The 12459-nt window shown below is 54.0% G+C and overlaps 1 protein-coding gene across 3 annotated transcripts in view; it reads left to right on the top strand.

Annotated features, from left to right (window-relative positions):
- Nucleotides 1–12459, top strand: part of INPP5A (inositol polyphosphate-5-phosphatase A) — a 158036-nt gene that overhangs the window by 42607 nt on the left and 102970 nt on the right. For all 3 annotated transcript variants that reach the window (XM_074373342.1, XM_074373339.1, XM_074373341.1), the window contains exon 2: nucleotides 9992–10033. In XM_074373342.1, coding sequence (XP_074229443.1) covers nucleotides 9992–10033 — 42 coding nt within the window. The remainder of the gene's footprint in view (nucleotides 1–9991; nucleotides 10034–12459) is intronic.

Below are 12459 nucleotides of genomic sequence, written 5' to 3'. Positions count from 1 at the left end.
CTCAGGGTCTCGGGGAGGGACCCCAGGAGGGAAGGGTCTGTGTTTGAGCCCCTCTGGCTGTTGACGGAGGTCCTTCCCTGGAAGCTGTAGAGTTCACGGCATCTTGCATCTTCAGGGCCAGCAGGAGAGAGAGCCCTTTGCTTTCAGCCTTTGACCTTTAGATCCTCTTTTCAATGGCTCATCTGATAAAGGCAGGCCTACCCAGGAGAATACCCCCTTTTGATTAGTTTAAGATCGACTGCTTTTGGTGTTTAATTACATCTGCAAAGTCCTTTCACCTTTGCCATGTGTTACCTGATCATGGGAGTGACTGTGAATATAGCTTACATTCCCGGGCCCCGCCCACACCTAAGGGGGAGGGAGATACGGGAGTGAGGGCAGGGCACCTGGAGGCTTGCTAGAGGGCCGCCTGCTGCAGGAAGTACCTGTTAATTCCTGGTTCATTAAAGTCTTAGGACAAACGCTGTTGACTTTTACTGAAAAACTTTTCGGTTAATTTTTTTAACCTTCACTTATTTCTTATCCATAATTCTTCCCTTATTTAAATCCAACTGCTGCCCTATGTAACTTTGTTTCTCCCCGAGAAAGTTTTGAAAACATTACTTTCAGGTCGTGTCTACTGGTGATGAATATCCTCAGGTTTGTTTGTCTGAGTGAGTCTTTATTTCTCCCTCATTTTTGAAAGATACTTTTGCTGGGCACACAACTCTGGGTTGGTGTTTTGGTTTTTCCTTTCACCGCTTGAAACATTTCACTTCTGCTTCTTCCTGCGCGCGTGGTTTCTGTCGGGAGTTCACTGTGATTCTCGGCTTGGTTCCTCTGTAGATGAGGTGTGGTTTCCCTTCCTTCTCTGGAAGCTTCTCCTTGTCTGGCTTTCTGCAGCTTGGCTGCTTCGTGCCTTGGGCTTGGACATTCTGGTATTTATCCTGCTTGAGGTTCTCTGAGCTTTTTGGGTCTGTGGTCTGGTGTCTGTCATTAATTTTGGGAAAATTCTTGGCCGTTGTTTCTTCAGATTTTTCTCTTTTCTCTTTCTTCTTCTGATACTCCTGTTACATGTGCATGTATCTTTTGGAATTGTCCTACAGTTCTTGGATGTTCTGTAATTTTTTTTCCACTTTTTTACTCCCTGCATTTCAGATTTGGAAGCTTCTATTGACCTGTCTTCAAGCTAGTTGCTTCCTTGTCTGTGTCAATTCTGTTCCTGAGCCCATTGAAGGCACGCTTCATTTTTGTTAGTGTTTTTGATTGCTGTTGTTCCCTTTTGGCCCTTCCATTGCTCTGCTTGTATTACCTGTGTGTTCCTGCATGCTGTCCGCTGCTCCCATTAAAGCCCTGAGTGTATTAGTCATAGTTATTTTAAATTCCCGCTCTGGTAATCTGTGTCATAATTGACTCTGATGCTGACGCATTTTTTAAGATGTCTTTAAACTGTTCTCCTTGCCTTTTGCTATACCTTTCTGCCAAAAGCTGCACGTGCTGTACCGGGTGGTAAGAACTGAGGCGGCGAGGCCTCTAGCGTGAGGCGAGGACCTGGGCTGTGTGCACGGTTTGCTGTGCCTGTGGGGTCAGAGGCATCACATTCCCCTTGTGTCCTCACTTTCGTCTCCCCGGTTGCCTGGAGCTTCCCTAAGGACTCCTCCTCAGAACTAGTCTGGTCTTGCCCCTCTTACGGCTGAGGTCCACCACCATTACCTGCAGCCCCACTGGAGCAGTGGTGAGGGGTGGGGGGAAGAGAGTACCCCACAGTCTGCGGTTAAATCTCAGCCTGCTCGTGGGGCTGTGTCCCTGGGCTGTGACCTCCACACATTTCTTATCTGCACCCCACCCCCGGCCCTGGCCCCATCCCTTAGATGAGATAGGAAGGCTAGTAGGGGAAGTGCCCTGCCCACAGACGGGCTGAGGCTCTGGTAAATCTCTCCTGTGCTGAGCAGACTTCTGAGAACGCTCTGGGTGTATTTCACAGTGGTTGCTTTTTCCCTTCCTCTGCCAGAGCTAGGAGGGCATCTTCACTGTGAGTACTCTGTGGGGTACCTGGAAGTAAAACCTAGAGAAATGTAGGGCCATGCTTAAAATTGGGGTCCCACGGAATTTATCGCTTTCATGCGTGTCTGCTCTCCACTCCCAGCATGTCATCAAAATTACCATCTGCGTCTTCCTACGAGGCTCTGGCTCCAGCAGCCTCTCCCGGTGAGCAGATTGTATTCATCTGCCTCCCCGCTTTCAGGGTGGTGGTTGCTAGCCATTTCAGTTCTCTGATGGGTCCAAGAAAAGTCGTTGCAAGGATGGAAGTGAGGACTTGCAGGCTCTTCACATGTTGGGGCTGTAGCTGCAAGTTTCTAGTTAACTTTGCAGTTCTTTGTAGAAATGAATGTTTGATTTTCTGTCTTGTTAGTGTGGTCAGCTGTGTTAATGGCTTTCCTAGCATTGAACCATCTGTGCCTTCGTGGTTTAGTGCACTTAGTTACGATAAGTGAACTTCTCATGTACTGCTGCGTTCTTTACTTTTGGGTATTTGTTTTGAAGCCATAAGTGACATTGGCTTGAAGTTCCCCCCTTTGTGTATGCTGTCTTTATCTTGTTCATAGCCAATATGCAGGTTTTCCTCTTTTTTTTTTTTTTTTTTTTTTTGTGATTTAGAGCTGTGCTGTCTGATAACGGCTACTTACAGGTGTCTGTTTAAATTAATTAAAATTTAAAAAGTGGAAGTTCAGTCAATTAGTCACACTAGCCACATTTCGAGTGGCAATTTATCTAGTGCAAATATAGAGCATTTTTATCATCACAGAAAGTTCTGTTGTGCTGATCTGGAATCAGAGGAACTTCCCGTGTCAGTGGGAGGACGTGTGATCCGCACTGCCCAGTCCGGTGACCACTGTCACAGGTGGCTTTTGAGCAGGTGCGTATGTGTGGTGTTTGTCGTGTGGTGTGTGTGTGTATGGTCTGCGTGGTGTGGGGCGTGTTTGGTGCGTGTGTGTGGTCTGTGTGGGGGGTGTGCGTGACGTGTGCTTGAGTTGTTGGTCGCCTTCCCACTTGCCCGCGGCGGCTCCTCACGCAGCGGCCGCGTCAGCGCGGGTAGCCTGCCTTTTATCGTGCTGACAGTGAAAGCGGTTGTTTCAAGGCTGCTGAGCGTGCGGGGAGCTTTCACTGGTTTTCCGTTCTTCGGCTTTTGAAATTCAGAGTTCAACACTGAGAGTAACGCGCGGCGATTCCAAGCACATGAAAGATGAAGAAAAGAGTAAGAGGCTGCTTCAAATACGACTGCTCCAGAATCTTGGTGTTTTTTTCCACAGTCTTTTTTCCCCACTCCTTTAACAACACTGTGGAGAGGGCTGGAAGCAGCTGCCGTGTGGAGCCCCCCGGCCCCCGCCCCTGCACCCTCCGCCCAGCCCTTCCGTCCCCCTGGGCCCACGAGGGTCCGTCCTGGTCAGCGCGGGCTCGCGGGCGAGGAGGCGCGGGGCTGGGGGGGGGCCCGCCTCCCCTGAGCGGGGCTGTGCTGGGCTGTCCTGCCGCCGGGCTTGGGCACGGGCGAGAATTACTCTGTGCGCCTCCCACCTCTGCTAAGGTGCGAGCTGCTTTGGGCTCACGTGTGCTCATCGCAGGTTGTGTTTTTTGTTAAGATGCACCCAGTGCAGCGTTTATCCTGCTGCCCGTCTGCAGGCGCGCAGGGCTGTGGCGTCGCGCGCGTTTACAAGGCTGTGTGGGCGTCACCCCTGTCCGTACCTGGAGCTGTTTCGTCGTCTCATCCGTCTACGTTGTTGCCTCCTTACTTCCTTCAGTGGATGCACCACGTGATTCCTCCGTGGGCCTCTGTAACGCTCTGCTGGAGCATTCTTAATTGTAATTCTCTTGTAAGTGATGTTATCCTGAACCTCTTTGTATACAGAGCATTTTTGCTGTTTAGAATTCCTTTTTTGAGGATTGGCTTCCAGAAATAGAGCTCCGCATTTGGAAGGAATGAGTATTTTTAACTTTCTTCCAGCCACATTTTGGTAGTTTTGGTATTAATCATGAGAGCAGGTTTAGGGTGTTTGAGAGGTAAATAAGGTGTGTGCTTTCTGTGACGCTGGTGGCCAAGTGCACACAGGCCCCGGCCTGACCCACGATTTGGGCTGGAATGAGAGTACTCCTTTAAGGACTAGTTTGTGGGTTTACCTTTTATCCTTATTTTAACTGGCTTTAAAAATAACCGCGTTAGCCAAATATGGACCGTAACTCTGAGGAGGCCGAGAGCCGGCAGACGGCGTGGCCTCAAGGCCTTGCCCACAGCTGCTTCTGGGTCAGAACCACCACGCTGGCTAAGTTAGCCCCTGGACACAAGTGGACTGCGGGATGGCAGCCCAGCGAGACCCGTGTGGGTGGGGCCCCCAGTGAAAGGGTGCCGTGGTAGAGTAGGTCTAGCCTTGTGAGCAAGTCCAGGATGTGTGCGTTAGAAAAAATCATTTTTTTCTTGGTCTTGGCAGAAAAGCAGCGTGTGTGTGTGTTTGCGCTCGTGCGCTCACATGCACATGCTTGTTTGTATTTTATGTCTGAGGATCTGTTTTCTGGGCATTTGGGACCATGGTGACCAAGCTTTTCAGTGCTTCTTGTCGGTTCTCTGTGCATCTTCCCTTTTTTCTCACAGCATCTGGGAGACGTGGCAGGCGTGTTCATGTGCAGTTCTGTTGGTGTGGTTGGTGTGGGCTTGTCCAGGACAGGGACAGGGACTGGGCGTCGTCCACTGCCTTCCTCCGGGGAGCAGGCGCTTCTGGAGCCCAGCTTTCCTTCCCTGAGGACCTTGTGGTCTGTTGTTAAACTCCTTACATCCCGTGCAGTAAGATTTAAGATTTTAGGATATCGGGCTGTAATTTCAGTTGTAACTTTAAATAAATTGCATGTTTTTTCACACGTCTTCAGGAATGCATCAAGAAGGTTAAACAATAGGGTTATATGTTGCGTGGGAATATTTTTATGCGTAGAGTTTAAAAATTACGTGTTGACGTCTCTGATGATGCCGGCATGACAGAGCGTCTACTCATTCCTGTTTGTATGTCCGGGCTTTATCCTGTCGCTGTGAGTCGTGTGGTCAGTGTGTGGAGGGACAGCCCCGGGGCTGTCTGTGTGTCTGTCACTTTGGGCCTCTGGGACCCCCTCCTTATCACTAGGCTTGACGCCGTCATTGTTCCCCCGTAGTTCAGAGAGGGGGAAATGCAGTGAGGGGCATGGAGCCGTGGTGTGGCCTGCTGAGCTGCAGCTCCGGTTGCGGCACTCCGGTGGGGCTGCCAGCTGCTTACATTGATTTCTCGGACGTTTTATTGGTGAAATATACATACCAGGAAATTTACCACGTGAACCGAGTGTACGTTTCAGGGGCAGGACGTACATTCACACTGTTGTGCAGCCATCGCTACCATCCATCTTCAGAACTTCTCGTCTTTCCAAACAGAAACTCTGCCCTCGTTAGACACTGACTCCCCACCCCCTCCCCATCACCCAGCACCCACCACCTACTTTCTGTCCCTGCGGATTTGACTGCTGTCATGTCTTCTATGAATAGATTTATACAGCATTTGCCCTTTTGCGACAGGCTTGTTTCACTTAGCATAAAGTCTCTAAGAGTCATCCAAGTTGGAGCATGTCAGAGTTTCCTCCTTTTTAAGGCTGAGTAGTATTCCAGTGTATGGATAAACCCACATCTTGTTTGTTCATCCTTCAGTGGGCACCTGAGCTGTTCCGCCTTCTGACTAATTGTGAGTTACTTATGCTGCTGTGAACATGGGTCTACAAATAGCTGTTTGAGTGTCTGCTTTCAGTTCTTTTGGGTAAATACCCAAAGTGGGACTGCAGAATCATATAGTAATTCTATTTTTTAGTATTTTGAGGACCCTCCATACTGTTTCTCCCAAGTGCTTGCACCAATTTACATTCCCACCAAGAGTGCACAAGGATCCTGATTTCTCCACGTCTTCACCAACATTTGTTAGTTAATTTAAAAACAATGGGTATGAAGGGGTTTTGGTTTGTGTTTCCTTCGTGACTTGTGATGCTGAACATCTTTCATGTGCTTGGCCGTTTCTGTGTCTTCCTTGGAGAAATGTCTCTTCCAGTCCTTTGAACAGCGTTGTATTTTTGTTGTTGAGTTGTAGCAGTTTTAAAAAATATATTCTGGATACTAACCCACTTTGGGATATACGATTTGCCAATACTTTCTTGCATTCCATGGGTTACATTTTTACTCTTGACAATGTCTTTTGAAGCACAAAAGTTTTAAATCTGGGGGTCGGCCAGTTTACTTTTTCTTTGGTTGCTTGTGCTTTCGGTGTCATATCCCCCAAATCATTGCTAAATCCAGTGTCATAAAGCCTTCCCCCATGTTTTCTTCTAAGGATTGTATAGATTTAGGCCTTATGTTTAGGTCTTTGATCCATTTTGAGTTATTTTTTGTATATGGTGCTAAGTAAGAGTCCAACTTTATTCTTTTGCATGCAAGTATCGGGTTTTCTCAAAATTATTTGTTGAAATTTCTGTCTTTTCCTTGTTGGATGGCCTTGGCACCCTTGTCAGAAATCATTCGATTGCAAATGTGATGGTTTGTTTCTGGGCTCTCTGTTCTTTGTGCTGAGCTTCCCACGCGATTTTGATGATTGTAGCTTTGAGATCAGGGAGTATGAGATCTCTGATTTGTTCTTCTTCAAGACTATTTTGACTGTTTATGGTCCCTTGAGAGTCCATATGAATTCTAGGATGAGTTTTTCTACTTCTGCAAAAAAGTACTGGGAGTTTTAATAAACTGGAAATTTTAATAAGGATGGCATTGACTCTGCAGATTGCTTTGGATGATGTTGACATCATAACAATGCTGTCTTCCGGTCCATGAACATGGGATGTCTTTCCGTTTGCTGGTGGATGTCTGCTTTCCTTCAGAAGTGGTTTTGTAGTTTTCGGTGTGTAAGTCTTTCGCCTCCTTGGTTAAGTGTATTCATAAATACCTTATTATGCTATGGTGGATGGAAGTTTTTTTGTTTACTTTTCGGATTGTTCATTGTTAGTATATAGAAACACCACTGAATTTTGTGGTTGATTTTGTGTCTTACTTTGCTGAATTCATGTATTAGTTCTAACAGGGTTTCTTTTTTTTTGTTTTTGTTTTGTTTTTTAGAATCTTTAGGGCTTACTGCATATAAGATCATGTCATCTGTGAACAGAGATCATTTTACTTCTTCCTTTCCAGTTTGGATGCCTTTTATTTCTTTTCCTTGCCAAGTGCTGTGGCTAGGACTTTCAGAACTATGTTGAATAGAAGAGTTGAGAGTGGGCATCCTTGCCTTGTTCCTGGTCTTAGAGGAAAGGCTTTCAGTTTTTCACTATTAAGAATAGTGTTGGCTGCGGGTTACTTCAATTTTGAGTGAAAACTACAAGAAAATGAGATAGTGACCCAAGAGTTGGACCAGAGGAACTTAAAGTCCCGAGGCCGCTTCCAAACGTGACTGCTGTGTGGACATTCACATTGGTGCTTTCAGAGCATTGACCTGGCTGGGCCACGCACTGGAGGTTCTGATCCGCTGGCAGGCCGGCAGGGCGCTGCGATTACTCACAAGCCGCCTGGGCTGGACGTGGGGCCGAGGGCCACTTGAGCACGTGGGCTCCTGGTCCGAGCTCTGGTCAGTGTTCCGGGGACTCCTTGGCAGCAGAGCAGGTGCCCCACTCACAGGCTCATGGCAGTGTCCCTCCCTTCTGTCCGGTGGCCTTGCGGGTCAGGGACAGTGAGGAGAACGGGCCATGATCTGGGCCTCAGGGGTGCGGGGTCCCCGCTGCCGGCTGCATTCTCCTTCCCTCCGGGGCTGAGCCTGGGCTGCAGGGGTGGTGGAGGCAGGCGGTGGCCTTGGTGTGTGCTCACGCATGTGGGTGTGTGTGTGCTGGAGGCATGTTGTAGAGGACCTGACCCAGGTTCTGCTTGCCTGGGGAGACAGTAGGAGCCAAGGCGTCAGAACTGGGTGCAGGAGTGTTGGGGCTGAACCCCAGCCATGTGCTGGGAGGGGTGTCACTGTCAGACCCGATGGCCTTTGCGCTGGGGACCCAGCGGAAGGGCTGTGCATGGTCACAGGGCATGTAGGTGTACCTGTGTCGCCATGCTGCCCCCAGTGTCCACGCCTTGATGCGCGGTCAGGCAGTCCAGGGTCACACAGGGCAGCCCGAATCGTCCTATGTGCACGTATTCGGCGGGTGACCACGGGGGTACCTGCCGTGCAAGTACAGTGCCCGCGGCCAGGGGGCGGCAACCTCGTGTGCTAACCTGCCCGTGCCGTCTGGTGGCGTCTGGTTCTCTCCACACACGGAGGTGCGTCTCCTTCACTGGGCTCACCTCCCGCCTTTCTTCCAGCTCCGAGTCTCAACACCCCTGGGCGAGCAGCTCTGGGGCGACGGCCTGGGTGCCACCTGGAGCAGCCCGGCCTCTGGTCTCGCCATCTCTCCATCTCTCCGGGTTTTAGGAATGCGGGGCACGGCCGCACTTGCCCTTGGAGTCCGCCGCAGGCCCACCCTGCAGTGCTCACCTGGGCGGGGTTCTGGGATGGTGGCGAGGTGGGAGGTCAAGGCTGGTCCTGGGACGTTTGCACTCTGCCTTTGACTGCAGAAGGCCACTTAGAGCAGGGGTTTGGTCATGGATGTGGTGGGAAAGTGTGCGTCGGGCTCTGAGGGCTGGGCTCTGGGGAGGAGCGGCCGGGAGTGCACGTCTGGCCACGCTCCTGGAAGGCGTGGCTTGAAGTGGACTCCCTTTGTCCTCTGTGTGTAGGCTGTGCCCACAGGCCCTGGCATCAAAAGGCTGCTGAGATGCTGTCCTCCTGTGACGCCCCTCCTCCCTCCCCTGCGAGGGTGACAGAGGAGGCGGGGGTGCCCTTCTCTCTGTGCAGGAAGCGGAAGTGCCCGAACTTGGCCTTGGTGACGGGAAGCCCCACCCCTGGCTGGACCCTGGCACTGTCTTTGCCGGGCGGGTGCCCATGGCAGCCGCCGCGCCCCACTCAGGTCTGCAGGGCTCTTTCCATGGCCGTTTTCCCTTCGTTCGTTAATTTACCTGCAGTTTGGGCTTCTGGGTTTCCAGACACGTTAGAAACGTCAGCTGGTAAGAGGCAGGGAGCGCCCGCTCGTGTGGCAGCCACGTGCTCTTGCCTCTTGGGCTGTGGGGGATGCGTTTGGGCCCAGCTTGGGTCAGCCTGGACCCCTGGCTTCACAGCCTGGGCTCCCAGGGCTCTGCTCGGATTGGGGGCCTGAGTCCCAAGGGGTGGTGGGGTGGTTTTTTTATTTTTTGTTCTGAATTGTGGTAGAAACACATAGCAGTAGATGTAGCGTCTTCACCACCTTTACGTGTGGTCCTGCAGTGTTTTGGATATTCACGCTGTTGTCCACCAGATCTCCAGAACTTCTGCTCCTGCACACCTGCCGCTGCACCCACTGGGCACGTGTCCCCACCGTGACTCACGTCCACGTTCAGGACTGTGGTGACCTCTCAGTGCCTTGGCCATGTTGGGTTGGGTTGGGCTGGGCCCCATCCCTCGCTGGGTCCCTCTGGTCGCCCGGACCTCCAGCAGGGACGCGTGGGAAGAGGCTGCATCCTCTGTCTTCTTGGGATGTGTGTGTGCCGAGCTGGCTCTTCCCAGAAGCATCAGAGGCTTGAAATCTGTGCACCTCGTTCCACTTTCTCGAATGCAGCCCCGAGGCCCCACGCCGCCCAGCCTGGCTGTGGGCATCCTCGCCGGGGACCTCCTGGGACGGAACAGGGCTGGGGGTCAGCCTGGACCCGGGGCTGCAGTGCCTGCCCACTGCCAGGAGAGGCTTGTCCTCACTGCCCTGTGTCCCTGGACAAGCTGCAGATCAGGCCCCGTACAGGGGCCCCGCACCCTGTGTCCCGCCCCCGCCCCACAGTGAGGACCACAGATAGGTCCTTGTCACATTGGCTTCTGCTCGTGGCTGTTGGGCTGTGTCCCTGATCTGACTGTCTTCCTTTTTTCTTAATTTATAGCCAGAAAACCTCCAGAAGAACTGGCTTCGGGAATTCTACCAGGTAAGCGCGGCGTGCAGCCGGCACACCCCCGGGGGAGGGCTCATGCTTCGTCCCGGCGGGCGGGCATCCCACCTGCTCCCCCATGGTTCCTCCTTGGAGGCCCTGCCCCTCAGATCCTCCCTGGGCTGGAGTCTCTGCTTGTCCGAGGGGTCGCGTGAGTGCGCCTTTCGTGGGTCTGGGTCCGGGTTGCTGAGTGAAGGCGGCGAGGCCCTGCGGAGGTGCTGCTGGGGGAAGTGCGGGGCACCTGCTGGGGGAGGCCGACACGGGGCGGAGGCCCTGGGGAAGCCTGTTGGGATGAGGGGCCAGGTTCTGGCGCCTTCTGTGGAGCAGCCGTTGGTCGAGCCCCTTGTCTGTGTTGGGCTTTGTCCTGGATGCGAGGGCAGCTCTGGAGGGCCGGTGGAGGGCTCTGCCCCTGGGGGAGCCCGTGTTCTGTGGGGTGTGGTCAGCACAGCCAGGAGCAGCTCCGAAGTCCCCCACGAGCACCAGCCTTGCTGTAACAGGGTCCTTGGCAGAGCACATGGGACTCCTGGTGGGGCCTGGAGAGTCCCCTCTGAGAACTGCTGGGTGAGAAGGGTGCCCTGCGGGGTGACTGTGGGCAGCCAGGAGGTGAGTGTGACTGCAGCCCAGAGGGCCAAGGAGCAGGGACAGTGTGGGGTGAGGCGGGGCCAGGCCGCCCGGGCCTGGGGGTGGTCGGCTGGGAGGGGCTCCTCCTGCAGCTCTGAGCCCGGGGGTGTGTTGTGTGAGCAGGAGGCAGGGCAGGTCCTGGGGGGTGGCCTCGGGGCCCGGCCGGCTGAGGGCCCATGGCGGGTCCAGTTGGGGTGGGCTCTGTCCTGGCTGTGCGCGAGGTGCTGTCTCGGGGCTAGGCCTGAGCACAGGTGGAGGGATGTGGGCCCCTGCAGTCCATGCTGCACACTGGGGGGCGGCCACCTGTCAGGTCTGCCCGTCTGAGCTGTGCACACCCCCTCAGATGCTTGGGTCCCTGGATACCCAGGGGAATCCAGAGGGAAAAGCCTCAGGGCAGGCCTTCCAGTCCCTCGTGTCCCTCGAGGCGTGTCTGCCTGGGCTGTTTGGAGGTGGTGTCCTCTGCTCACCCACCAACGGGTGTTGTTTCTAGGCGTCGTGCTCAGTTCTCGGCTGGGAGGGGAGGTGGGTCCCGAGGCCTAGGAGGATGGGGCACCTGGAGCGCACTTTGGGATGGGGCGGGGACGAGGCCATCAGAAGGAAGGTCCCCGGTGGTGAGGTGGGCTCATGTCCCCAGCACCGGGGGGGTCTGAGTCATCCTTCCCCACACTCTGCCCTGCCCATCCCGAAACCCAGCATCAGGGTCCCGGGCCCAGGCCCGGCCTGGCAGACCTGTTGCTGCGAGAGCTCCAAGCAGGCAGCTGACCAACGGAGGGGGTAAGGCCTCTTCCTGGTCGAGTGCTCACCTTTGGGGTTGGCTAGGCTCTGGTGGCCCCCTCGGCCTGTGGCCGTGGAGTGAGGCCCTGGTGTGTGGCTGCAGGCCTCCTGTCCAGCTCACTCTGCTCCCTGATCTGTGTTACTTTTGCCCAGAACAGCTGTCATGTTTGTTGGTTGGTTTTTCAAAGCTGGGTCTTGGAGGGGGAGGTGTGGTGAGGGCACATCTGGTTGGGGGTCAGTGAGCAGCTGGCCTGGCTCCACACTGGGAAGGGTCCTGGTGGTGATGGCTCCCAAGGGAGCATGTGGGAAGCCTGTTCAGGTGTGGGGGCCGTCCTGGGTGAGAGACCCCTGGGGGGTGGTGATGGGGAGCCGGCCGTGGGACCCTGTCTTGGCAGCCCCAGACCGAAGGTGCGGGGCTCACCACCAGCCCTCCTGTCCCTCTTGCAGTGATGCTGTCGGCTCTCCAGGCAGCTCCGCACAGGGAGGGCCGGCGGCAGCCCGGGGTGGGTGAGTTCAGAGCCGGTGGCCCTCCCTGCTGTGGACTCTGACCCTCTTCTGAGCCCCCTGCTGCCCACGCAGTGCGTGGGGCTGCTCCCGGACCCCGGACCCCGGCGATGGGGTCCCTCCAGGTCTGTGTCCAGGAGCTGCGTCCACTCCGCCTCGGCAGAGGAAACAGAAGAGAGCGAGCGAAGGTGCTGTGGGTGCTTTTTCCCGGTCTGTAAGCAGAAGCTTCTTCACAGGGAAGAGATTTCAGTGGCAGTTCTTAAAAGGAAGATTGTAACACAAGTCGTTTCCCCTGCCCCCGCCCCCAACACTCTCTTGGGCCGGCTTGGTCAGCGAGGTGCATGGCCAGCTGCCCGCAGCGCAGCCCTGGGAGGGGGACACAGAGCAGGCCCTTCCCGGGACACGGCCCCGAGACACAGGGTGCCCGGTGTGGCCCTTTCCTGTTTCTTTTTTAAAATCCTACGGTTTCTACTATGCAGTTATTATATTTTTCTAAATAGACTTTAATGAGCTGCCTTTATAAA

Source organism: Camelus bactrianus, chromosome 11 (genome assembly GCF_048773025.1).
Source record: "Camelus bactrianus isolate YW-2024 breed Bactrian camel chromosome 11, ASM4877302v1, whole genome shotgun sequence".
In the NCBI taxonomy this organism is placed as follows: domain Eukaryota; kingdom Metazoa; phylum Chordata; class Mammalia; order Artiodactyla; family Camelidae; genus Camelus; species Camelus bactrianus.
Note: the sequence above shows the minus strand (reverse complement) of the source record. Positions and strands in the feature narration are given on the sequence as shown.